Here is a 25,297-nt window from a genome sequence, read left to right on the forward strand (position 1 = left end):
TTGTAATAATAATAATTTAGCTTGGGGCTAACATATTAGCCTTGGGGCTGATGGGTTTACTTGTGGCTTAGAAAATAGCTTGGGGGTAATGTAGGCTACAGCTTTGGTTCAAAATATTTTACTTTTTAAAATGTTAAACGCTTTAATGAACTGATTACTTGAATCTGAATCTGATTACTTGATTAATAGCCAAAATAATTAGTTGATTATTTGATAACTAATGTAATGAAGTCTCTAAGTCAACACTTATTAAACTCTGATCCCACAAGCAGCTAAACCCAGTGTTACCAGGCCAGTCTCAGTGTCTCTGAGTCCTGCTGAATGAAATACCTTTTGGTTGCCACCCTTTTGGCACGACCTCCAGCACACACCCCCCTCTCTGAACTGGGCTGCCCACTTTAGGAAGCGACGCTGTGCTCTGGAGGAAGGGCTGGAGGAAGCTGAACTCAAACCACAGTAACCTAAAAATGAAATTCCTAGATCTCACACCTCACCAAAACTTTGTTTCCCAGAGAACTGGGTCAGCTGCATCTCTTCCCTGTTTAAAATAGGCCAATAGTGTTGTCTTATTGTCTTAAAAGTGATATTGTGCTAATCACCATAAAAAGAAGCTCCGTTCTACCTTTTTTGGTTGGATGCACTATGTGGATGCTAGAAAGCTGTAAAATTTAAGTAGATCCAAAAAGCTAGCCTAGTTTCTCAGAAGCATCTTGGTAATAAAATCACATTAACTGGTCAAGAGGGTTTTGGGGTAGGCCTAACTTTAAATGTGTCCAAAAACTGGCATTTGCTTAGATTTGTATTGGTTTTAAGATATTTTACTTATAATGTTTAAAAAATATATTAATAAAATTGCTGACGGGTTTTAAACATATTTAAATAGTCTAATCGGATGCAAAATATACAGCTCTGGAAAAAAAAGAGACCACTTCATTTTCTGAATCAGTTTCCCTGATTTTGATATTTATAGGTTTATGTTTGAGTAAAATAAACATTGTTGTTTTATTCTATAAACTACAGACAACATTTCTCCCAATTCCAAATAAAAATAGTTTAGTCATTTAGAGCATTTATTTGCAGAAAATGAGAAATGGCTGAAATAACAAAAAAAGATGCAGAGCTTTCAGACCTCAGATAAAGAAAATAAGTTAATATTCATGGCATGTTCTCCTCCACCAGTCTTACACACTGCTTTTGGATAACTTTATGCTAATCACTCCTGGTGCACAAACATTTTTTTAAGCAGTTCAGTTTGGTTTGATGGCTTGTGATCATCCATCTTCCTCTTGATTCCTCTTGATATTGCAGAGGTTTTCAATTTGGTAAAATCAAAGAAACTCATGAATTTGAAGTGGCCTTATTTGAACTTATTTTTTTCCATATCTATAAATATATATATAGTTTATTTGAAATGAACTGTCCCTTGTCTAAGTATTTGAACCCACAAGGCCTGAGGTGGCACAAAGACTGGGGATAGTAAAATTACTGTGTGTTACTCTGTGTTTATTTAATTGTTTAATTTTAAATAATGTTTATTCATTTTGCAATAAAAATCAGACAATGCACACAGTTTTTTATAATTATTTAATGCATGCAATTTAATGCAATACAAATGTATGTGTGTGTATACATATAAACAATAACTATAGAACTAATATGTAAGTTATGTAAATGTATTGTGGACTCCCATAAGGGTCCTCAAAGTGTAAAGGGGTCTTGTTTCATGTCAGTATGCTGAAAATCCCACCCTGCATACCTGCTGCTGCGAATGCCACTAGAGTGACTGAAAGAGACAGAATGTGTGTGTGTGTGTGTGTGTGTGTGTGTGTGTGTGGCCTCACACTCGGCCTGGTGTCGAGCTCCATACATGGAGGCCCACAGGCTTGAAGGCCCAAATAGGGCAGAGGGCCAGAGGGCTGCAGGGTCTGAAGAGTGGGGGGGTGGGCTGGGGGGCTGGGGGGGTGGGCCGGGGGGCTGGGGGGTGGGTTTAGGGGCTGGGGGTATATAAACCCCAGCCTGGGTTCTAGGGGTCCGTAGCTGGAAGCAGCAGCAGATCCGAGCTTCTACCTAAGCAGCAACCCACACACCAGGTAAGACACCCACACCCACACACACAGTGCATTAGGACACACACCATTAGTATTTGACTCTTGGCCAAAAAAAGAGTTTGAATGAAATACTTCTCTTCACTCTTCTCTGACTTATTCTAATGTTATATAGAGTTAATTACTCTCTATAAAAAAGTTACACTGTTTATTTGGGTTCAGTTCTAATGTGATGTTATATAGAGTTAATTACAGGTAGACACTCTCACTGATCACTGACTTTATTCATGTTTATTTGGGTTTAGTATTCTAATGTTATATAGAGTGAATTACTCTCTATATAAAAAAGTTACACTTTATGTTTATTTGGGTTTAGTATTCTAATCTTATATAGAGTTAATTACTCTCTATATCAAAAAGTTAAACTTTATGATTATTCCAATGTTCTATAGAGTTAATTACAAGTAGATACTCTCAGTGATTACTGCCTTTATTAGTGTTTATTTGGGTTTAGTATTCTAATGTTATATAGAGTTAATTACAGGTAGACCCTCTCACTGATCACTGACTTTATTAATGTTTATTCGGGTTTAGTATGCTAATGTTATATATAGTTTATTTGGGTTTATTATTCTAAATTTTTTTTTTATATAGAGTTAGTTACAGGTAGTCACACTCAATGACCACTGACTAGATCTATATTTAGGTTAATATTACTGTTATACAGAGTAAATTTTATGTAGACACTCACTGGCCCCTTATTTTTTGTTTATTTGGGTTTAGTATTCTAATATTATATAGAGTTAATTACAGGTAGGCACTCTTAATGACCACTGACTTTATTTACAATGTTTATTTGGGTTAAATTTTCTAATGTTTTATAGAGTTAACTACAGATAGATACTCTCATCAGCCAACCAACATCATTTGTGTTTATTCTATCACACTGACTATGTTTATTTAAGTTATATAGGGTTTTATTTAACCTGTTTGTCTATTTGTAGACCCCTTCAAGATGTGTGACGACGAAGAGACCACCGCCCTGGTGTGTGATAACGGTTCTGGTCTGGTGAAGGCCGGATTTGCTGGAGATGATGCACCCAGGGCTGTGTTCCCATCCATCGTTGGTCGCCCACGTCACCAGGTATGAATTATTATTACTACTTTCTTTTTTAATGTTGTTTAACACCATATCAACCACCTAGCAACTCTATAGACAGAAACCACCTATACTTTATCAGAAACCCCATAGCAGTGACCTGGGAAAGAACAAGAAATGACTTAGTACCATGTCAACCATATAGTAGCCAGAGCATCCCCATAACAACAATCTGTAATAACATAGCAATAACTAAGCATCAACACAGCTACACCATATCAACCAACCAACGACACTATAGACAGAAACTACCCATACTTTACCTAGAAACCACATAGCAGTTACCTGGGAAGGACCTAGAAATGACCTAGTACCATATCAACCACATAGTAACCAGAGGATCCCTATAACAACAATCTGCAATAACATAGCAATAACTAAGCATCAACACAGCTACACCATATCAACCACCTAGCAACACCATAATAATGGATCATATAGAAACTTCAAATCAACCATCTAGCAAACCACCCAAAAATGACCTATCAACACCACTGCAACCACCTAGCACTAACTACCAGCAGCTTTTTAACGTCTTGTCTTATTCTTTTCCAGGGCGTCATGGTGGGTATGGGTCAGAAGGACTCCTACGTTGGTGATGAAGCTCAGAGCAAGAGGGGTATCCTGACCCTGAAGTACCCCATCGAGCACGGCATCATCACCAACTGGGATGACATGGAGAAGATCTGGCACCACACCTTCTACAACGAGCTCCGTGTGGCCCCTGAGGAGCACCCCACCCTGCTCACTGAGGCCCCCCTCAACCCCAAGGCCAACAGGGAAAAGATGACCCAGATCATGTTTGAGACCTTCAACGTCCCCGCCATGTACGTCGCCATCCAGGCCGTGCTGTCCCTGTATGCCTCTGGCCGTACCACTGGTAAGAACGAACAGATGAATGAACATGAGTAATGGCGCACTGGTTAAAGACCAACTATGTGCCGATAGAAAGAATGATGCCCAAGGACTTTCCGTTGACTAACTTTTTGACCCCCTTTTCTGTTCAGGTATTGTGCTGGACTCTGGTGATGGTGTCACCCACAACGTGCCCATCTATGAGGGTTACGCCCTGCCCCATGCCATCATGCGTCTGGACCTGGCCGGTCGCGATCTGACCGACTACCTGATGAAGATCCTGACTGAGCGTGGCTACTCTTTCGTGACAACCGGTATGTGTCTTGGTGGATGGTTCAAATCGTCCTTCAATTTTCAAAAATGTCTTACGGACAAAATAGTCTGACTTGAATGTTCTCCCCTGACAGCTGAGCGTGAGATCGTGCGTGACATCAAGGAGAAGCTTTGCTACGTTGCTCTGGACTTTGAGAATGAGATGGCCACTGCTGCCTCCTCCTCCTCCCTGGAGAAGAGCTATGAGCTTCCCGACGGCCAGGTCATCACCATTGGCAATGAGCGTTTCCGCTGCCCAGAGACCCTCTTCCAGCCTTCCTTCATTGGTGTGTAAAACGAACATTCATTCAACAGTTTAAAGGCTTCAAGGAGCCCCAAATCCTTGTTTTAGACATAAAACCCTTATTGGCTTTTGGAATGTAACACCTAGAAACATCCCAGCAACCACCCAGAAATTCACTAACATAGGTAGCCTCTTAACAGATTAAGGCCCAAGGTGTTCGCCTAATGTATGGAGCATTGTAGTGATGTAAATGTCTTTGAATCTAAGTATTATACTCTCTTTGACCTCAGGCATGGAGTCTGCTGGCATCCATGAGACTGCCTACAACAGCATCATGAAGTGCGACATTGACATCCGCAAGGACCTGTACGCCAACAACGTCCTGTCCGGTGGTACCACCATGTACCCTGGTATTGCTGACCGTATGCAGAAGGAGATCACAGCTCTGGCCCCCAGCACCATGAAGATCAAGGTAAGAGCGAAGTATTGCCAACAAAAAATAGGACTCTCTGGAACGCTCTGGATGACAAACAAGAACCTATTGTCACGAGACTTTCTCCATCCATAATTCCCTTTTCTTTTCTCCTTCTTTTCTCTCCAGATCATTGCTCCCCCTGAGCGTAAATACTCCGTCTGGATCGGCGGCTCCATCCTGGCCTCCCTCTCCACCTTCCAGCAGATGTGGATCAGCAAGCAGGAGTACGATGAGGCAGGTCCCAGCATCGTCCACCGCAAGTGCTTCTAAGCTGCCCGTTTCTTTTTCTTCTGTGCTGCTCTTGTGTCTCTGGACAAATGCTTGTCGGCTACATCCTGAACATGACTACTGCACCCATGAGACCAGGCGAATAAGGATCTGCATCCACCTCTTTTATTACTTTAACATTCTTATCCTATGAAGAACCACGCAAAGTGCTACTCGTACCAAGTAATACAAAACGTATGAACTCTGGAACCAGTGGTCATATAGGAACAATAACAGGCAGCAGCGTCTTCTGTAAACTCTGCCCTGACCTGAACACAAACTTGAACATTGGAGGGATCTGAGGTGATGGAGCCCCAAAAAGGCTCCTGTTGTCTATTGAAGAAACTGTACTTCATATCCATTCACTCCAGTCCTTCCCTACCTCTCTCCCAAACCGCACCTTTCATTGACCCCCTGATTAAAGGACAAATAAAAATTGTAAAATCTGTTTTTAAATTGTGGTTGTCTTTGTGAACTGATTTCCAACTAATTTACTGTGCACCATTAAGGTGAAGCTACAAGATGGGATTTCCAATAAATTGGCCACACACTAACAAATGTGGAGCTACAAGACAGGTGTTTCCAATAAAGTGGCCACACACTATCAAAGGTGGAGCTAAAAGCAAGGTGTTTCCAATAAAGTGGAGCTTCGAGAGAGATGTGTTTCCAATAAAGTGGCCAAGCCCTATTAAAGGTGGAGCTACAACCAAGGTATTTCTAATAAAATGGCCATGGCCAAACAAGGTGGAGCTTTGAGAAAGAGGGGTTTCCAATAAAGTGGCCATAATCTAGCAAAGGTGGAGCTTCAAGCAAGGTGTTTCCAATAAAGTGGCCATACACCTTTAAATGTGGAGCTTCTAGCAAGGTGTTTCCAATATACTGGCCATACACTCTCAAAGGTGGAGCTACAAGCTATGTGTTTTCAATAAATTGGCCATACTTTAGCAAATATAGAGCTACAAGCTAGATGTTTCCAATAAATTTGCCATACTTTAGCAAATATAGAGCTACAAGCTAGATGTTTCCAATAAATTGGCCATACTTTAGCAAACATAGAGCTACAAGCTAGATGTTTCCAATAAATTGGCCATACTTTAGCAAATATAGAGCTACAAGCTAGATGTTTCCAATAAATTGGCCATACTTTAGCAAACATAGAGCTACAAGCTAGATGTTTCCAATATGCTTCAAGAGAAATGGGTTTTCAATAAAATGGCCATACACTAGCTAATGTAGAGCTACAACCTAGGTGTTTCTGATGGCCAAACAAGTTGGAGCTTCAAGAAAGGGGGGTTTCCAATAAAGTGGCCACAGATTATCAAAGCTGAAGCTGCAAGACAGGTGTTTCCAATAAAGTGGCCACACACTATCAAAGGTGAAGCTAAAAGCAAGGCGTTTCCAATAAACTGGCCATAGCCAGGCAAGGTCGAACTTCAAGAAAAAGGGGTTTCCAATAAAGCGGCCACATACTATCAAAGGTGGAGCTTCAAGCAAGGTGTTTCCAATAAAGTGGCCAGGCATTCACTAGCAGTAGTGGATCTAATACCGTGTCCACCAGCATCAGTGTGAGCCAATCAGGTGCCAGTGCGCCGCCCGCCCGCGCGTGCGCACACGCCAATACACTTGTTTTCCTGCTGCCAAATCCTGCACTACTGAGTCAACAGCTCGAAGGGGAAAATACGCTCGCGCTTCTGTTTTTTTTTCTTCTCTATAGGGATGGTGGGAGCGTGAGGAGATGCAGAGCATGCACGAGATGCAGAAGATGCGCGAGATGCAGAAGATAAAAAAGATGCGCGAGATGAAAAAGATGCAGCACTGTCCAGTAGCCTTTGATCTGGGAGTGTGAGGAAGCTGGAACGGTGAGTTCTAGGGTTTGATGATGGTAGGGTGGGGAACGTAAACACGATGGGCGGAGCCCATAATATGCAATGCAAAGCCAGTTTAGATAAACATCATTTGGAACTCTCCGTTCCACCTTAAACGGTGCAGTAGGTACATTCTATCGTCTGACCATTTAAGGTGGAACTGAGAGTTCAAACCAAAAGCCCATTTTTAAGCATGTGCATGAAAAAATAATTACTATGCATGCTTAAACAGCCTTAATACTATATCCTACAACATATGCATCCATATATATACAGACCTGCAGCACAAAGCCTATGAATGAATGGCCACACAGTGGAAACACCATCAGTTTATGCATTATGTAAGGCCTATAAATAAATAATGTGGGTCGCGAGCGCCTGGGCTACTCTAGAGCAGAGCAGAGCAGTGCAGGATAGGATAAGGAGATAAGATGATATCCAAGCTCATCACACCCTGATGATGAAATAGCTGTAATGAGTCAGCTTAGAAGAGGCCTCGGGATTATTACACAGATCCTGCTATATATTACAGTATTACACTACTTATAGTATGTCAATGCAATGCATTTAAAGGGACATATCACCTAATTTAAAAGGAAACATTGCTGTGTAGGTTAGTGGTTATGATATAAACATTAATTTAGAGTTTCTTAACTCGTTAAGTGCGTTGTTGTGGAGAAATGTACTGAGATATCTTGTTTTTTTAGTAGTAGTGGTGAATAGAACCAGGGGTTGCAATGAGTACAACACCACATGTATATACATATTTTATAATGATGGTGATGCTACCACCACCATGTTTTTTCCTTAAGTTTGTGTGTAGTGATAATGAAGATGATGGTGGCAGTGGTGGTAAAATCGTGGCAAAGACAAATCGTGGTAAACTTTAAGTACTATTTTATGTCTCACAACGCACCACATGTATCCTTCCACCATGGTGTGATAGGTAAAAGGCTTCTCATTCATTTAATGTAAGAATTTTTCTGTCAACTTAAAACTCATTGTGATATAAGTAATATTAGCCTTTTATGGTGTAGTCCTGGTCAATATGAATATAAACACATGATTATAAAAGTGAACAACTATCAAGAATTATTAAATAAAAAGGGTTGATCATCAAAAATAACTGCAATTAGGCCTATTAAGAGAAGTGTGTATCCACAAACCAACTCTGTTTTGGTACAAATCTGTATTAGACTACGTTCACACAGCAGGTAAAAGTACTCACCAAATCTTATATTTATTTTAGGCTGTTCACACTATCTTTTTTTAAATGTGGTACATATCTGACATTCTTGTGAACAGTTAACACTTCTAAACTGACATTCTTGAGCTTAAGTGAAGCGTTTCACATGAAGTTTCAGTTTCATCTTCTCTAGCATCACGTCCTAAAATTCTCACGTTCTTGAATTCTCACAAATCTGGCTGTTCAGACTAAGTTACATGACTGCAAATCAGGTACAAAAAACAATAAATAGAATAAGAATATAGTTAAAAGTACTGAAGGAATAAAGAGCACTGAAGAGCATTCGAAGCAAAGAGATAAATGAAATGAAATAAAATAAAAATCAGAACTGAACACACATTAATATTATTGCATCCAAAATTCTTGAGGAAGGTTTATGCTAAATAATGTTTAAAGAAAGTTGCAAATGACGTTTACATTACAGAAGAACATCTGTACAGCTGTGCAAATAAGCAAAGTGCAAGTGAGCGAATATGATTGTGTCTTTAATAGTGTTTTTTATGTACTAAACTACCGCCTTGACCTTTCACCTACCAGGTCGCCGTCTGAAGAAGGCCAAATGGCCAACAATAGCAACGCTGTGACGAAGAGGATCCGGACGGAGTACATGAAGAAGTTCCGGGATCCGAAGTGGGAGACCTTCTCTAAATGTTACGAGGACTCGGTAAAGTACCGGCTGACCCGCCGGCTGCTGGAGCAGACCCACAGGCCCCTGTTCGGAGAGGGCTGGGACAGCGGCTCCGACTCCAGCGGCCGGTCCAGCCCTAAACTACGAGGACAGGGGGATTCCTCCGACTCTAAACCACACACATCCTCCTCCGAGCCTAGAACCGAGAACACAGCTGCGCAGGAACCACTGGAACCGCAGGTGAACGGGGAGGTGCACACGGACTCCACAGCTGTTTCTGCAACGGAACAGTCCCAGCCTGTAGGTAAGACATTTAAAAAACACCACTCAGACACAATCATATATTGTACATGACATTCTGTTACCACCATGTTAATCATACCTGTGCTGGTGCAAATGGAAAGCAGTGAGGTTTAAGGGCTTTGTTCAAGGGCCCAACAGTGGGACCTACATTCAGCTGATTTTGCTATTCATAGGTTTGAGTAAAATGAACATTGTTGTTTTATTTTATAAAAACTACAGACAATATTTCTCCCAAATTACAAATACAAATATTGTCATTTAGAGCATTTATTTGCAGAAAATGAGAAATGGCTGAAATAACAAAAAAAGATGCAGAGCTTTCAGACCTCAAATAATGCAAAGAAAACAATTTCATATTCATAAAGTTTTAAGAGTTCAGAAATCAATATTTGGTGGAATAACCCTGGTTTCTAATCATCATGGTTTTCACGCATCTTGGCATCATGTTCTCCTCCACCAGTCTTACACACTGCTTTTGGATAACTTTATGCTGCTTTACTCCTGGTGCAAAAATTCAAGCAGTTCAGTTTGGTTTGATGGTTTGTGATCATCCATCTTCCTCTTAATTTTATTGAAGAGGTTTTCAATTTCAATTTTAAAATCAAAGAAACTCATAATTTTAAAGTGGTCTCTTATATTTTTTGCCAGAGCTGTATATACAATATATATATGTATATATATTCTCTTTTTATATCATCAATTACTTTATTACTGCAGTTTTTCATCTGCCTAATTCACTCTAATTCTCTTCACTGTTGAAAGTGAGACTTTTAGTCCAGTCAATGTTAATCTGAGCAAAATGCTAAAGCTGCTGTTTCCATGTGGGTCAGCCAGACGTCTTCCTGTAGCAGTTTTCTCCAGTTTCCAAGAATCTTTTGGAGGTGTAGAAAACAGGAAAACCATCATCACAGACGGATCTCTTGTTTTTTTCCAGAGCTGTATATTAGTATTAATACCCAGCCTTTTGAACATCTTGTTTATATACTTTTCCATTAATTACCTAGAGAACGGTTACCACCCTGTTACGGAGAACGGGCCGTCGGAGTCTGTGCCGAGGCGGAGTCAGAGGCAACGGGCTCCTCGCTCTGAGCCCAGCTTTCCTCGCCGTGAGCTGGACACTGACGAGTCCACAGACTCCGTGCTGATAAAACCCATCAGAGCCAAGAGCCAGCCGCCATCCAGCGCCAAGGACCGGACCTCCAACCGGGACAACAGACGCTCCTTTATCCGTCACGACTGGGCCGAAAGGAACATGGAGACACGTGAGCGCAGGAGGCCCAACATGAGAGCCTCGGTATCCGCTGGAGAGGTAAGAACAGAGAATTAATAGCTTTATATTGAATGAGATCCAACAGTACTTGTGTTTCTATAATCAGCATGTTTATAAACAGCTCTTTCAACCGTATTTTTTGCACTATAATGTGCACCGGATTGTAAGATGCATTATCAATAAACGTCTATTTTCTGATCTGTTTTCATACTTAAGGCGCACTGAATAGTGGTTCGTCCCATGTAACTTGAATTAGCACATAAACACACAGACTATAGGCTAAAAATACTTACCTCTGAACGTCTAAAGCACTAGCGCTAGCACTAAGCGCAGTTAGCAGGTAATGCTAATGCTGCTCCAGCAGTGCTAGCCGGGATTAGCTGCAGGCTACAGTCTGATATACTTACCTCTGAGCAGCAAAAGAGCTAGTGCTCAGCATGGTTAGCGGCTAATGCTAATACTGTAATAAACTGTTTAATATTAGCCTTCTTTAGCCCTGACTAGACAGAATTAGTTTCTCAGGGGGTTCTGGGGTAATTTTCTCTTTAATGGGGGGTTTTTATCCTCTGTGATTTTATTCTCGTCCGGAACGACCATGTAAGTGTTTTTCTCAGACGTCCTCTGAGAAAATTACCTACTTTTTTTCACTGAACTTTGTGGTCCTCCGGTAATTTTAGTTCCGTCCGGATCCACATCTCTGAGTTTCATCACCTCACGTTTAATAAAATATTTATTATAGTAATTACACTTTGAGCATGCATTTCCATGGAGATACACGTAAACAGAACAGCGAGTGGAAATGGAGGAGCTACTGAACGCGATGTCACGTGACCGAGAAAGCCTAAAAAAACTCACTGGTCCTCTTGTTTTTTCAGATGCAGTCCAGATGCAGGAGTTTTATTACTAGGAGTCAAAGAGTGAACTATTTTTTACAGACATCCCCCAGAGAAAATAATTCCATTCAGATAGGGCTTTTGATGTATTTTGGGTACACATGTGACACTGTGGTGACAATGTTGGTGATTTATACGAACGCAAACAGTGAATGAAGTTCAGTGGAGGACCAGATACTCTGATCTAATTTGCATTATCCAAACCTGCTCCAGCTAGCTTTCATTCAGCGGATATCACAGCTCTACACACTGCTGAATAATTCAGCCTGAGCAAAGAGTGCAGCGCCGTGTCAGAGAGTGATCCATTCACCTAATTAGTACCAAGAAAATGAAATGCTAGCATGACTGCAGCTGAAAGAGGTTTCACTGGGGTTTTTACTTTTTCATTGTAGTTCCAGCTTTAATGATGTACTTGTAAAACTTAATAAGTCATTCGAGTGGGGATATGGTGTGATAATGGTTTATTGAATTTCTAATTTCTTTACAGTTGTGTCACTATTAAATCCCAGCAGTGATGCCACCACCACCATGTTTATACTGAAAACTATATGTAATGTTGACGATTGAACATGTTTAAATATGTCTAAAAATGTATTCGGAGAAAATAATCTCAAATCTCTGGTAGAACTATGTATAGCATCTTTCATATACAGTGACAATTCAAAGAATACTATTGCTAACACTTCAGTAACCACCTGAAATACCATAGCAACCTTCATAGCAACAGCCTTGGGAAAGGCAAGGCATGGCTAGCTTTGTATAGCACCTTTCATACACAGTGGCATTTAAAAGACTGCCATTGCACCCACCTGAAATACCATAGCAACCACAGCAGCAACAACCTTGCAACACATTACCAACCACCGGAAGAACCTAAGCAAGAGACCTAGTAGTCACGTAGTAACACCTTAGCAACACCATCTTAACAACTCTTTTTGACATTTTAGCTACCACGTGAAATACCACAGTAACTGCTTAGCAACAATTTTAGAACCACCAGGTATAGCACATAGCAGCCATCTGAAATACCATAGCAACCACAGCAGCAACAACCTTGCAACACTTTAGCAACCGCCTGACATCCCTTAGCAAGCATCCTAGCAGCCTTATAGTAACACCTTAGCGACAAAATACCTCCAAATTGGCAACACCTCAGCTACTTCTTGGACATCTAAGCTACCACTTGAAATACTGCAGAAATTGTCTAAAAGCTGCCTGTTAGTAAAAATCACTTAAGCTCCACCTTTACCCATTTGAATTTTCTTCAGAAAAGACACTTAAAAAATTAAAAAATAGTAATAATATAAAGAAGCTGAGTAGGTGTTCACTCATAAGAACTTTTATTTTATTTTTTAATCCCATTTTCTCACCAATTTACATGGCTTATTACCCAACCCACTCATTAGGACTCCCCCTATCACTAGTAATGCCACAATACCAGAAGGGTGAAGGCTAGCACACGCCTCCTCTGATACATGTGAAGTCAGACTCCGCCTCTTTTTGAACTGTTGTTGATGCAGCTTTGCCGACTGGCATCACAGTGCTAACACTCTGAGGAAAGCGCAGTGACTCGGTTCTGATACATCAGCTCACAGACGCAGCCTTGTGCTGATCCACATCACCCTATGAGTGTTGAGGGGAAAGAGAGAGCGCCATCTACTGTACCCACCCAGAGAGAGCAAGGCCAATATGCTCTCTCAGGGCTCCAGCAGCTGATGCCAAGCTGCATAATTGGGATTCGAACCAATGATCTCCTGTTCCAGCTTGTTAGAAAATCTCAGATAAATATCTAGATTAATACAGTTATTTCTGTCTATGAGCACTAATATTCTTTCCTCACGTTCTTCTCTTGGTCTGATCTCGATCCCCCTGCAGATCCACAGAGCCGACGTTGGTGTTCAGACACGACGGGAGGCAGACAAACGCGCAAAAACCTCAGATCGTCGGAGAGCGAGGTCAGCTGACCTGGAGAAATCGCGCCGGCCGCTGACGGTGGTGGACGACCGCTGGATGACGGAGTACATGCGCTGCTTCTCGGCCAGGCTGAGGTAGAAGCAGAGAGAGGACCAAACTCCTGATCCAGGATCAGAATCGAGATGATGGAGCTTAGAGAAACGGTTCACCATTTTTTCAAAAATGTAATTGATACTAATTTAGATTGTTTGGCCTGTGTGTTCAGTCTTCAATCTAAAACATTTTTTAATCCTTTAAAACCTGAACCATCACATTCTAGTTCTAAGATGACTTTTATTTTGATATAGTATGTCCTATTGGATACATCGGGTATTATAAACTAAAGTAAATTGTTTTATCTTTTAAACTTAGAAATTGGTATTGGTGCTCTGGTGCATGCAGTGCACAGATAGTCCACTAGAGCGTTACAGATTAAATGCAACTTTAGAAACAAGATACAGATTAGAAACAATTAGCTTTATTTATTTATTAATTATAGATTATTGTATATATTATTGTATATATTATTTAATATGGTTGTTCAGTAGTATTAATCACACTATTTGTTATTTAACAAATTGATATTGTAGAGGTCTCAAAAACTCATTGTCAATATAATAGTTGCACCTAGAAAGAATTAACTGATTTGAACAAGGCTGTTATGTAGTGAACCAGAATTATAATTTTTTGGTCATGCATTTTGTATGGTGTCATAGTCTGGGAACACATTTGGGACCCTATTTTAGTGATCTGTGGCGCCCCAAACGATTGCGGTGTGTCTTTGGTATCTTGAGGGCACCAAAAAATACACCTTGCACAGCCTGAAATGTGCTAAAGGCATGAACTAATTCTCTTAATTAATCATACGTGTGGTTAATTTTGGGCGTAACATGAAATAAACCAATCGGCGTGTCATTTATCATTCCCTTTTTATTCAGAGCCAGGTGAGCTCTGACTTTGGCACGTTGGTATTTTAACATCGAGGCACTTTGCTTTTGCATGTCTCAGCAGAGACTGATACTGAGCTGCTCGTTCACGCTGTAAAAATACAGCAGCACATTTAAGGGAACAGTAATATTATTTTATTATTTATTCTGTTTATTGTTTAGTTAAAATTCAGGTTTGTGCTGGAAGCACCTATAGGAATGGACTCTGACTGTTGTCAGGGTTTTAATCAGTCAGTGGAGCTGCTGTGTTTTTTGCCGCCAAAATTTATAGAAACACACCAGAAATTTACCTGAACACTCCTCACCTCCAGAGGAGTCTGTCCTCTGTCTGCTTAAAGTCGTCCCACCAGCCCAACGAAGGTACAGTATCCCTTACATTTTAAAACAGGTTTACAAAAGATCTAAAATAACCACATGTGAACCACTTACACGCTACAATTAGATTATCAGAATCTGAAATGTTGTGGACATTCCTACATATGTCATTCTTTTAATACAGCCAAATTAAAAACCCTTTTCTAGATATTTTAAAAAGTTAAGATTTCATGTCTTTTTGGCATAAAAGCACTCTTTTTAATATAATATATTTTTTATTTATTTAATAGATTTAAAATTGAACAAAGGGTGCACAAATTCTGCAAAATGACTGTTGGTGACCTAAAAATAGTATTATGAGCTTTTACTAAACGGACATGGACCAGATATATTTCATCAGTAAAAATTAGTCCTAAGGGGCCTACACAATTAATAATCTTTAATTAATACTTCTTTCTTTTGTTTACTCAACCCCTGATCAGTTCAGTTCATTTCGGTCCTCTCCACATTTCTAGTTCAGCTGAGTCACAAGCTGTAATTCTTTTATTTTTAAAGGTTTAATCTGTGTGTTTTATTTCAGAGACGAGTATTTTTTAGCAGCTATCAGAAAAATCTCATCACAGTTTACATGATTAGCCTACCGTTACCTTTCTTTTAGAAAAATCGCTGAATATCCAGATATGTTTTAACATCATCTGCTCCGACTAGCTGCTTGAACTCACAGCGACGGGGGGCTTCCCCACACTGACCCTCCTTTGCAAGCTGATTGGCTGTTTCTCCTGAAAGGCGGTACTTGCTCCTTGAACCGGCTCCACGATTGGTTAAAAGACTCAGAGCGGTCAGTGCCCTGTCTCCTCAATAATATATATTTTTTTATTTAATATAATACGGGACATTTACGGGAAAATACTAATACGGGAGGACGGCGGGAAAGAGGAGTAAAATACGGTAGTTTCCCGGTCAAAATGGGAGACTTGACAGGTATGCTGTTGATGGGGTGTAAGATAGCAGTGAGCATTACGTTACTGAGGTCCTGCAACCAGTGGCTCTACCTTTTCTGAACTACTGTTTCAGCATGCGTTACACTCTACTTCTGCATGTTTAGCTCAATAAATAAAACCAAGAATTCCCATATTTTTAATAATTTATTGTTTCTAATAACTTTTATCTTTCTTCTAAATAGCATTACAATCTTATCCTTCCTTCTGGGTGCAACTATTTCTTTAACGATGGGTTTGTATAATAAATATGATGCATACTTTGCTTTAAAGGCTTTAAAGGGTTAAAAAACAAGAGAAAAGTGGTAAAATTGCATAAATATTTTTGGCTGGACAAATATAGCACTTCTAAATTTCACTGTTGCTTAGTTACCGCTGTTGGCATCAGTACTGCACAACAGTTGGCTTTGTGAAGCGATCCAAGATTTTGAGCCAAATTTAGCCGAATAGACTTCTATTGTGTTTTTAACACCCTGAAACCCCAGAGTATAAACACTTATATAAAAGACTTTTATTTTGAATTTTTTTGAAAAAGTGGTGAACCTCCCCTGTGAAAAGGGGCGGGTACGAGATTACGGGTTGCAGGCACAGATCCAAAACCAGCACTAGAGGACATTTTTTACTTTGAGGTCAAAGGACAGTCATTGTAGGATATAGAGACAGTGTGTCCGTACCTGCGCATCTTCATCTGCATTCCATTTACATATGATGTAACTAACGAAAGAAAAGAAAAAGAGAGGCTAAAGAACGTGTGAGAACGTGTTCCAGACTCTTTAAACCACGTTTTAATTTCGTAATTTAGCCGTTTTCACCTTTTGTTTCTTTCAAAACTCTTACAGAGTCTTATTATCACAAGCCCTTTGAGAATTTCTACACACAGGGATGCTAACATGGCTAAATTCAAATGAAAACAAATGGACTTCAGTTAGCATGATGCTAATAGAGAGCCAGATTACCATTTTTCAATGAAATATCTCAGATAGTAGCTGGTTTCAGATGGTCTAAGCTGGTTTTTGATGGTCAATATGGATTTAAAAAAAGCTAGTAATCAAGTGAAATACATACCCCCAGCTTCAGTTAGCAAGATGCTAACTAGACAGCTGCAATAGAAAAACTAGACAGTGTTTTTGGCTAAAAAAAACTAATTTCAGATGGTCTAAGCTGGTCTTTTGTTGGTTAAGGTGCTTGAAAAGCTGGTTATACAATCAAAAACATATCCTACAGTTAGCATCATGCTAATAGGACGTCACTTTAGCATTTCTTTGAGTGAAATATCTCAGCTATACTGTTTTAAGCTGAACAAAAAAAAATCATGAAGGAAAATGAATGGTATTCAGTTAGCATAATGCTAATGCACAGCTATATTAGCATTTTTTTGGGTGAAGAATTCATGCTAAACAGTTACTGTTGCTAGTAATTGTTTTTTTTAGATGGTATAAGTTGGTCTCTTGATGGTCACGATGGTTGAGAAGCTGTACATCATGAATTAACTGCAGTTGGAATAATGCTAATAGGAAGATATGTTTGCTTTTTGTGTGACAAAAATGAATCCCTGCTAAAAACATATCTTGTACTTGTAAGCTATAAACGAATAGAAATAATGGACTTCTGTTAGCAAAAAAAAGAAAATTGCTTATACTGGCAAGCTAAAACAAATGCAAATGAATGGACTTCAGTTAGCATAATGCTAATGTCTAGTTTTGCCAGTAAAGGATTTTAAATTGTCTAAATAGATTTTTAAGTTGTTTCCAGTTGTCTTAAGTTGGTCTTTTGATGGTCACAGTGGTTGGAAAGCTGGACATCCCTGTATTGTTAAGCTAAAAACATGGATTTTGTTAGCATAACGCTAATGGCATTCACATTAGCAGTAGCTTTTTTGTGTTAAAAAATCCCAGATAAAAAGACTAGCTCTTGAGTTTAGATGCTGGTTGCACAGGTGAAAAACATAAACTATACTTGTAAGATAATAATGACTGAAAATGAATGGATTTTTGTTAGCATGATGCTAATGGGAAGTAGCAATTTTGTGAGAAAATCCTTGCAGACAAAATAAGCCCAAAACTTGCTTTTGCAGGTAACTAGTTCTAAATTGGTCTAAATTGGTCTTTTGAGTACAATGGTTGGAAAGCTGGCCATCCCTGTATTGGTAGGCTAAGTAAATTGACTTTTGTTAGCATAATGCTAATGGACATTCACAATTACTCTTAATTTCAGATGGTCAAGGTTGTAAGAAAGCTGGTTATCCCTATACTTGTAAGCTAAAAATGAATATAAACAAATGGACTTCAGTTAGCATAATGCTAACAAAAATCTTGGTCAGGTTGTTATCGTACTCATGTAGACCAGCTAAACCAATCAAACCCAGTCAAAAACCAACCCTATGCTGGTAAACATCCAAATTTGTCAAACAGCTCCAACAGCCTGAGATATCCATGCTGTTTTTTTTTACCATCAAAATTAATCAAAATAAAAGACAACACTTTTTGACACGAAACATTAGGATATATCTTCTTTTCGTAAATGAATTAATGATTAATTTTATACGATTCTATGATTCACTCATTTGTTTCGATGGTCTTTTCGATGGTTTGCTGTGCTGTATGTTTGATGGAATTATCTGAATGTTTTAAAACTGTTTTTATTCCACTTTTTGAACTTAGCCTTTAATATTTAAGTGGACCAAACCTCACTGAGATGAAGCAGCTGCTGAACCAAATTCAGGCACTGCTTCTGACACTGTTTACCTTCTCGAATGTAATTTAGGATCTTGTGATTTAAAACAGCCTAAGACCAATTTAAAATGTGATACGAGTCTTTTTTTAACCTTAAGTTACAGTCATGCAAAAGATGCAAAAGTTTTGGCAACCTTAATAAAATGGCAGAGAGAGTATTGTTGATGGGACCCAATTCTACACATTTCAGTACTGAACTTAATGGTATTTGTAAGGCATAAAATGTGGCATGTACACAGGTTATGGTTCTTAATAGTATTTCAAAAAGGTTTATTTTATGTTTTATTTCTTTCTAAAATGAAATTTCAAAATAAAAGTTCAGAAAATAAAAATTCTGACAAAACATGCAGTAAAAAAAATCATATTTATTTATTTATTCTCTGTAGTGAATTTGTAAAAAAAATTATAATAACAGAACAATAGCCACTAAGTAGATTTTGTTTCAAACATACAAATATTAATTATGTATTAAGTATGTAAACACGTCTGAAACTGACAGAAATTGACAGTTCAATGCATCAAAAATATTTTAAAATAACAAAAAAGATGCAGAGCTTTCAGTCCTCAAATAATGCAAATAAAACAAGTTCATATTCATAAGGTTGTAAGAGTTCAGAAATCAATATTTGGTGGAATAACTCTGTTTTTTAATCAGATTTTTCATGCATCTTGGCATCATGTTCTCCTCCACCAGTCTTACACACTGCTTTTGGATAACTTTATGCTGCTTTACTCCTGGTGCAAAAATTCAAGCAGTTCAGTTTGGTGGTTCGATGGTTTGTGATCATTCATCTTCCTCTTGATTATATTGCAGAGGTTTTCTGTAATATAATTTGGTCAAATTAAAGAAACTCATAATTTTTAAGTGGTCTCTTATTTTTTGATGAAAGGGGTCTTAAGGGTATCAAAACTTTTGCATCTAGGTGTAAATGTTAAAGAGAATCTTTGTTTTTTAATAAAAAGTAGTTTTAAGGTGATGCCGTGTTGGTTATGCAGTGTAGGATGGAATTAAGTATGACACATAAAATGTGACTATTTTAGTGTATTAAATATTGTTTTATGATTAACTGACTCTCACCTGATCACCCCCCACCTGTTTATTACTCATGCTCATTAATGCACTTTGTCCTTTCACAGATCATTTCACAGAAATGTTATTTTTATGTGATAGAAATATAGAAAAGATAAAGTTGACGGCAATCAGAAGATTGTTTTGTTTGGTGTTTCTGAATGTGAACACTTCACGCCAGCCTTGGTACAGCAGCACTATGCTAAAGGGGGGAAATTTAGAGATTTTGCAATATTTCTGCATAATTTAATCGTTATAATAATAATAATAAAATAGGTTATTAAAAGTGGATTGGTGTGAAATTCTCGCTTTTAGAGAAACTAGCAGAATAAGATATCCAGTGTGGATATAAAATATATATTTACCATATTTTACCATGTTCAAAATGGCACATAATGACAAATAAATACATGGTGGTGGTAGCTTCACTGGAGGGTTTGGATTTTTTAAACATCATTGAAAAGTTACTTTATTTTAGTAATTCAGTAAAACAAATGTGAAACTCATATATTATATAGATGTGTTAAACACACAGTGATCTATTTTAAGCGTTTACTTCATTTATTGTTGATGATTATGGTTTACAGACAGTAATAACCCAAAAATCAGTGTCTCAGAAAATTAGAATATTATATAAGACCATTTGGTACTTTTTTTACAGTGTGGGCAGTGTGACAAGTCCTGCTGGAAAATGAAATCCGCATCTCTATAAAAGTTGTCAGCAGAGGGAAGCATGAGGTGCTATAAGATTTTGGACTTGATATAATACAGTGAACCAACACCATTTCATTTTCCAGCAGGACTTGGCACACTGCCCACACTGCCAAAAGTACCAATTGGTCTTATATAATATTCTAATTTTCTGAGACACTGATTTTGGTTTTTTTAATTGGCTGTAAGCCACAATCATCAACAGTAAAAGAAAATAAACGCTTAAAAAATAGATCGCTCTGTGTTTAATACATCTATATAATATATGAGTTTTACATTTTCAACTTAAATACTAAAATAAAATAACTTTTTAATGATATTCTAATTTTTTGACATGCATCCATGCATAAATATTGCAGTAAAAGCAAACCCTTCATCCATTCACCACCACTGTAAAAAAAAATCTAAATCGATACTTTCTCTACAATTAACCATTTTAAACTAAACACCCACTCTGAGTAATTTTGTTCACATTAAAACCACAGATTTATGAGAGAATTTTAAAATTCAGTGAAATTCCCCTTTAATGTATTTTCACATTCTCTGGATATATGTCTGTTATTATAATGAGCCTCAGGAGGAAACAGTCGGGTTGCAGTGAAGCTTTAACTCTTTTAAAAGCTTTTGATGGACCAAAAAAACAATAAAACACACAACAGATTCTCTCCTCTTTATAATGGTTCGGCTTTTGTTTGGAGTTTGTTTAATAAATGATTGTTTTTAAGCTACATCTGCTTGCGCTCAAGAGAAGAAAAAAAAATACAATGCTGTTCAAGCTTATATGCATTTTTGCAGATGACACAACTATATTCAGAATGTTCTTATTTATATTACTAATGAAATCTATTCTCATGATTGACTTGCTGTTTATTTTGCGACGATGTTTACATTTTTAACCACTGTATTTGTATCTGAGGATGAAGACGACGAGCAAAACGAAACATGCACAATTAGATATATTTTCATCTGTGAATAAAACCACTTTGGAGCATTGCTGTGAATAAAAACATGTTTGAGTAAATTCACGCTTGTTTGTCTTTTTAATGTGTAAAATAAGGATTAATAATGATTAATAATGTGTTATGAAGGCAAGGCAGCTTAAATCTTTTAAATGTCTTGTCTGCGCCTTATTTTTTCACCATATAGGATCTGGCAACCCCAGGGAGTTCTCATAGGACTGTATTTGTAAAGTTCAAATTTCTGATCACTTCAGTTTCTGAATCAGTTTCTCTGATTTTGCTATGTATAGGTTTATGTTTGAGTAAAATAAACATTGTTGTTTTATTCTATAAACTACAGACAACATCTCTCTCAAATTACTAATAAAAATATTGTCTTTTAGAACTCAAATAATGCAAAAAAAACAAGGTTCATAATCATAAAGATTTAAGAGTTCAGAAATCAATATTTGGTGCAATAACCCTAGTTTTTAATAACAGTTTTTATGTATCTTGGCATCATGTTCTCCTCCACCAGTCTTACACACTGCTTTTGGATAACTTTATGCTGCTTTACTCCTGGTGCAAAAATTCAAGCAGTTCAGTTTGGTTTGATGGTTTGTGATCATCCATCTTCCTCCTGATTATATTCCAGAGGTTTTTAATTTGGTTAAAGTGGTCTCTTATTATTTTGGCAGAGTGAAGTATAACTTCTAGATTTAGATGTAGGTCGTTTTAAATGTTCTTGAATTAAATTTAGTATTAGACTACACATATAAAGATAAAGTAGAAATACTCAGGATGTGTATGTGGCAATGGATTATAATATAAATGAAACCTCTTATAAAGCTCTCACACCTTAAAATAATATTTTCAATGATAAAATCTGTTAAATGTTTATCTGTACTGTGTTGATTAATTTAATACACTTAAATGATTATGTTCATTGCCACTCGTGTACTATTTAGACTAAAATATTCCACCTCAAACTTCAAGCCAAGCATACTTTACATATAAAGCAAAGTATAAATTGCTTGAGATGCCCCATCAAAACAGGAAGTGAATGCATCTTGGTGTTGCTTGGTGTTTGAGGAGGTTACAATGAATGAAAACCCACAAAATTTTGAATATATGTTTTTCATTGGCTCTATAGCGCCACCTTTCACATTTCAATGCACATTTAACATTCGGAAAATGCCTTAAAACTCGACCCTGCACATATTTGCAACTGGCTTGTGTTAGCTCCGCCCAACAGGAAGTCGGCCATTTTGGAATTTGTGATTTTTTTTTTTACACATTTTTCAGGAAATCTCTTAGTGTCTTTGTCAGATTACGTCTCATTTAGATCTGGATAAACTCCAAATATACTTAGAATTTTCTGTATACTCGTCAGTATAAGCCAAGTATATTTAAGTATAATTATATTTAGTGTTTAGTATGTCACTGATATGTACAAAAAAGTAAAGTAAAAGCATACTCACTTAATTTTAATTTAAAACAATATATCGTCGCTGTCCAATGAAAAACATTTATCTCCAAAACTTTACAGGAGAGAAAAAACTTTGTAAACTTTCAGTGGAAATCAATGTAAAAAAAAGTTTATTTCAGGTCATTTTGAAGAGTTTCTATTCGTCCGTTCATTAAGAAATTTTGGCACAGTGTAAGGGACAGTTTGTGTGTTCAAATTATGCAGTAATGAATAAATGGAGACAAGTGTTTTTTATAGGACAGCGACGATATACTAATACACTAATATATATACACTAATATTACACTTGACTGAACTTCTTTTTGTAAGGGTTTGCTAACAGTGCTGTGCTAACCTGTGACATTAAAAGTGTGACATATTTGACTAGCTTTATTATAAAACACCAACAGTTTAATAACTGTTAAACTCCAAAAGCTTTATCAAAGTTATCAACGTTTTTATTTTAAAATAGCGTACATTTATCTGAATGATCACCATGTTTGTGACACTATTTCAAGCTCCCACATTCGTCTTTTAAGGTAAATGTATGGCAGCATCATTTCAGCAGCTGCTCAGTCATTGGTCAGATTCTCACACTGTCCAACAAACTGTCATGTATTCCATTAGCGTTCTGTCATCAGCTGTGAGATAACTGCTAATCGTAGCAGCGACAGAAACGGCTGCTGTGTATCTGTGTGAGGCGGGTGTATGGAGGTTCTGACGGAGCTGTTGAGATCACACAGCTGATGGAGTTGATGGAAGCTCGTTGGTTGTGGTTATGGGTGGATGTATGGGGGTGATGTAATGCAGTGTTTGACAGGCGAGTGTGAGAAGATCCAGCCTGAGCATTTTACAACAGCTCTGAGAGACCACCTGTTAGTCGTCTGTCTCTCTCCACAGAGAGACAGATGTTCTTAACCCGTTACTGAGAATAATAAAGATACACTAAGGTTGCAAGAAAAAGTATGTGAACCCTTTGGGATTACTTGAATTTCTGAATAAGTTGGTCACAACAATAGACAAACACCATCTGCTTAAACTAATACCATACAAAAAAATATATATGTTTGCATGGTTTTATTGAACACAACATGTTAATGTTCACAGTGAGGGGGATAAAGTATGTGAACCCTTAGACCAGGGGTGTCCAAACTTTTTTGTTGGGGGCCAGAAGGAGAAATATATTTCCTGGGTCACAGACTCTGTAATAAAACAAATAATGAAATATACCACTTTAAATAATACTTTTTTATATACCTGATATTTCATTTACACACCATTTTACTTGACTTACTATCTTTATCTTTGACAGTGTTGTGTAAACTAAGATTTTTCAAATTGATGTTTAATTTCATGATGTCTCTTAATATTAAACTCCTTAATTACGGCAACTTTTAGACTCTTTGGCCCGTTTTTCTGCGCTAGAAATGCGCACCCTCTCCGCTTTTAGACTCTTTGGCCCGTTTTTCTGCGCTAGAAATACGCACTCTCTCCGCTTGTAGACTCTTTGGCCCGTTTTTCTGCGCTAGAAATGCGCACTCTCTCCGCTTGTAGACTCTTTGGCCCGTTTTTCTGCGCTAGAAATGCACACTCTCTCCGCTTTTAGACTCTTTGGCCTGTTTATCTGCGCTAGAAATGCGCACTCTCTCCGCTTTTAGACTGTTTGGCCCGTTTTTCTGCGCTAGAAATGCGCACCCTCTACGCTTTTAGACTCTTTGGCCCGATTTTCTGCTCTAGAACTGAGTACCCTCTCCGCTTTTAGACTCTTTGGCCTGTTTTTCTACGCTAGAAATGCGCACCCTCTCCGCTTTTAGACTCTTTGGCCCGTTTTTCTGCGCTATGCGCACTCTCTCCGCTTTTAGACTCTTTGGCCCGTTTTTCTGCGCTAGAAATGCACACTCTCTCTGCTTTTCGACTCTTTGGCCCGTTTTTCTGGGCTAGAAATGCACACTCTCTCCACTTTTAGACTCTTTGGCCCGTTTCTGACACCTAGCGTTCAAACTTTGAATCTCACATTATAAATACCTGCTTAACAGCGGGCCAACTTTCATTCTATTTCTATAATACCTCGCGGGCCGCTCCAAAAAAGGAAACAGGCCGCAAATGGCCCGCGGGCCGTAGTTTGGACACCCCTGCCCTAGACTAATGACTTTTGTAAGAGATAATCGGAACCAGGATGTGATAAGATTGGATGTGTTGGTTAAAGCTGCCCTGCCCTATAAAAAACACACCAGTTTTGAGTTTGCTGTTCTTAAGAAGCATTGCTTGATGTGAATCATGCCTCGCACAAAATATCAAGCTCTCAGAAGACCTACGTTCAAGAATTGTTGACTTGCATGAAGCTGGAAAGGGTTATACAAGTATTTCTAAAAGTGTTGATGTTCATGTGTCCACGGTAAGACAGACAGTCTACAAATGAAGAAAGTTCAGCACTGTTGCTGCTACTCTCCCTAGGCGTGGTAAAGTCCTGTAAAGATGACTGCAAGAGCACAGCGCAGAATGATCAATGAGGTGAGGAAGAATCCTAGAGAGTGTCAGCTAAAGACTTACAGAAATCTCTGGCATGTGCTAACATTATTGTTGACAAATCTACAATAAGAAAAC

At 38.2% G+C, this 25,297-nt stretch overlaps 3 protein-coding genes across 3 annotated transcripts in view; all 3 read left to right on the forward strand.

Annotated features, from left to right (window-relative positions):
* btbd3a (BTB (POZ) domain containing 3a) overlaps positions 1 to 25,297 on the forward strand; it is a 176,087-nt gene that overhangs the window by 113,227 nt on the left and 37,563 nt on the right. The gene's annotated exons all lie outside the window — the stretch shown is intronic.
* On the forward strand, positions 2,005 to 5,813 carry acta1a (actin alpha 1, skeletal muscle a). Its single transcript, XM_007238929.4, has 7 exons — positions 2,005 to 2,090; positions 3,050 to 3,189; positions 3,760 to 4,084; positions 4,212 to 4,373; positions 4,467 to 4,658; positions 4,906 to 5,087; positions 5,217 to 5,813. Exons 2-7 carry the CDS (start codon positions 3,061 to 3,063, stop codon positions 5,358 to 5,360), a joined length of 1,134 nt encoding a protein of 377 aa, XP_007238991.1. The 5' UTR covers positions 2,005 to 2,090; positions 3,050 to 3,060; the 3' UTR covers positions 5,361 to 5,813.
* On the forward strand, positions 6,988 to 21,308 carry ccsapa (centriole, cilia and spindle-associated protein a). Its single transcript, XM_022674528.2, has 4 exons — positions 6,988 to 7,216; positions 9,006 to 9,400; positions 10,404 to 10,708; positions 13,438 to 21,308. The coding sequence occupies exons 2-4, from the start codon at positions 9,028 to 9,030 to the stop codon at positions 13,612 to 13,614; spliced, it is 855 nt and encodes a 284-aa protein (XP_022530249.2). The 5' UTR covers positions 6,988 to 7,216; positions 9,006 to 9,027; the 3' UTR covers positions 13,615 to 21,308.

Source organism: Astyanax mexicanus, chromosome 21 (assembly GCF_023375975.1).
Source record: "Astyanax mexicanus isolate ESR-SI-001 chromosome 21, AstMex3_surface, whole genome shotgun sequence".
NCBI classification, from domain to species: domain Eukaryota; kingdom Metazoa; phylum Chordata; class Actinopteri; order Characiformes; family Acestrorhamphidae; genus Astyanax; species Astyanax mexicanus.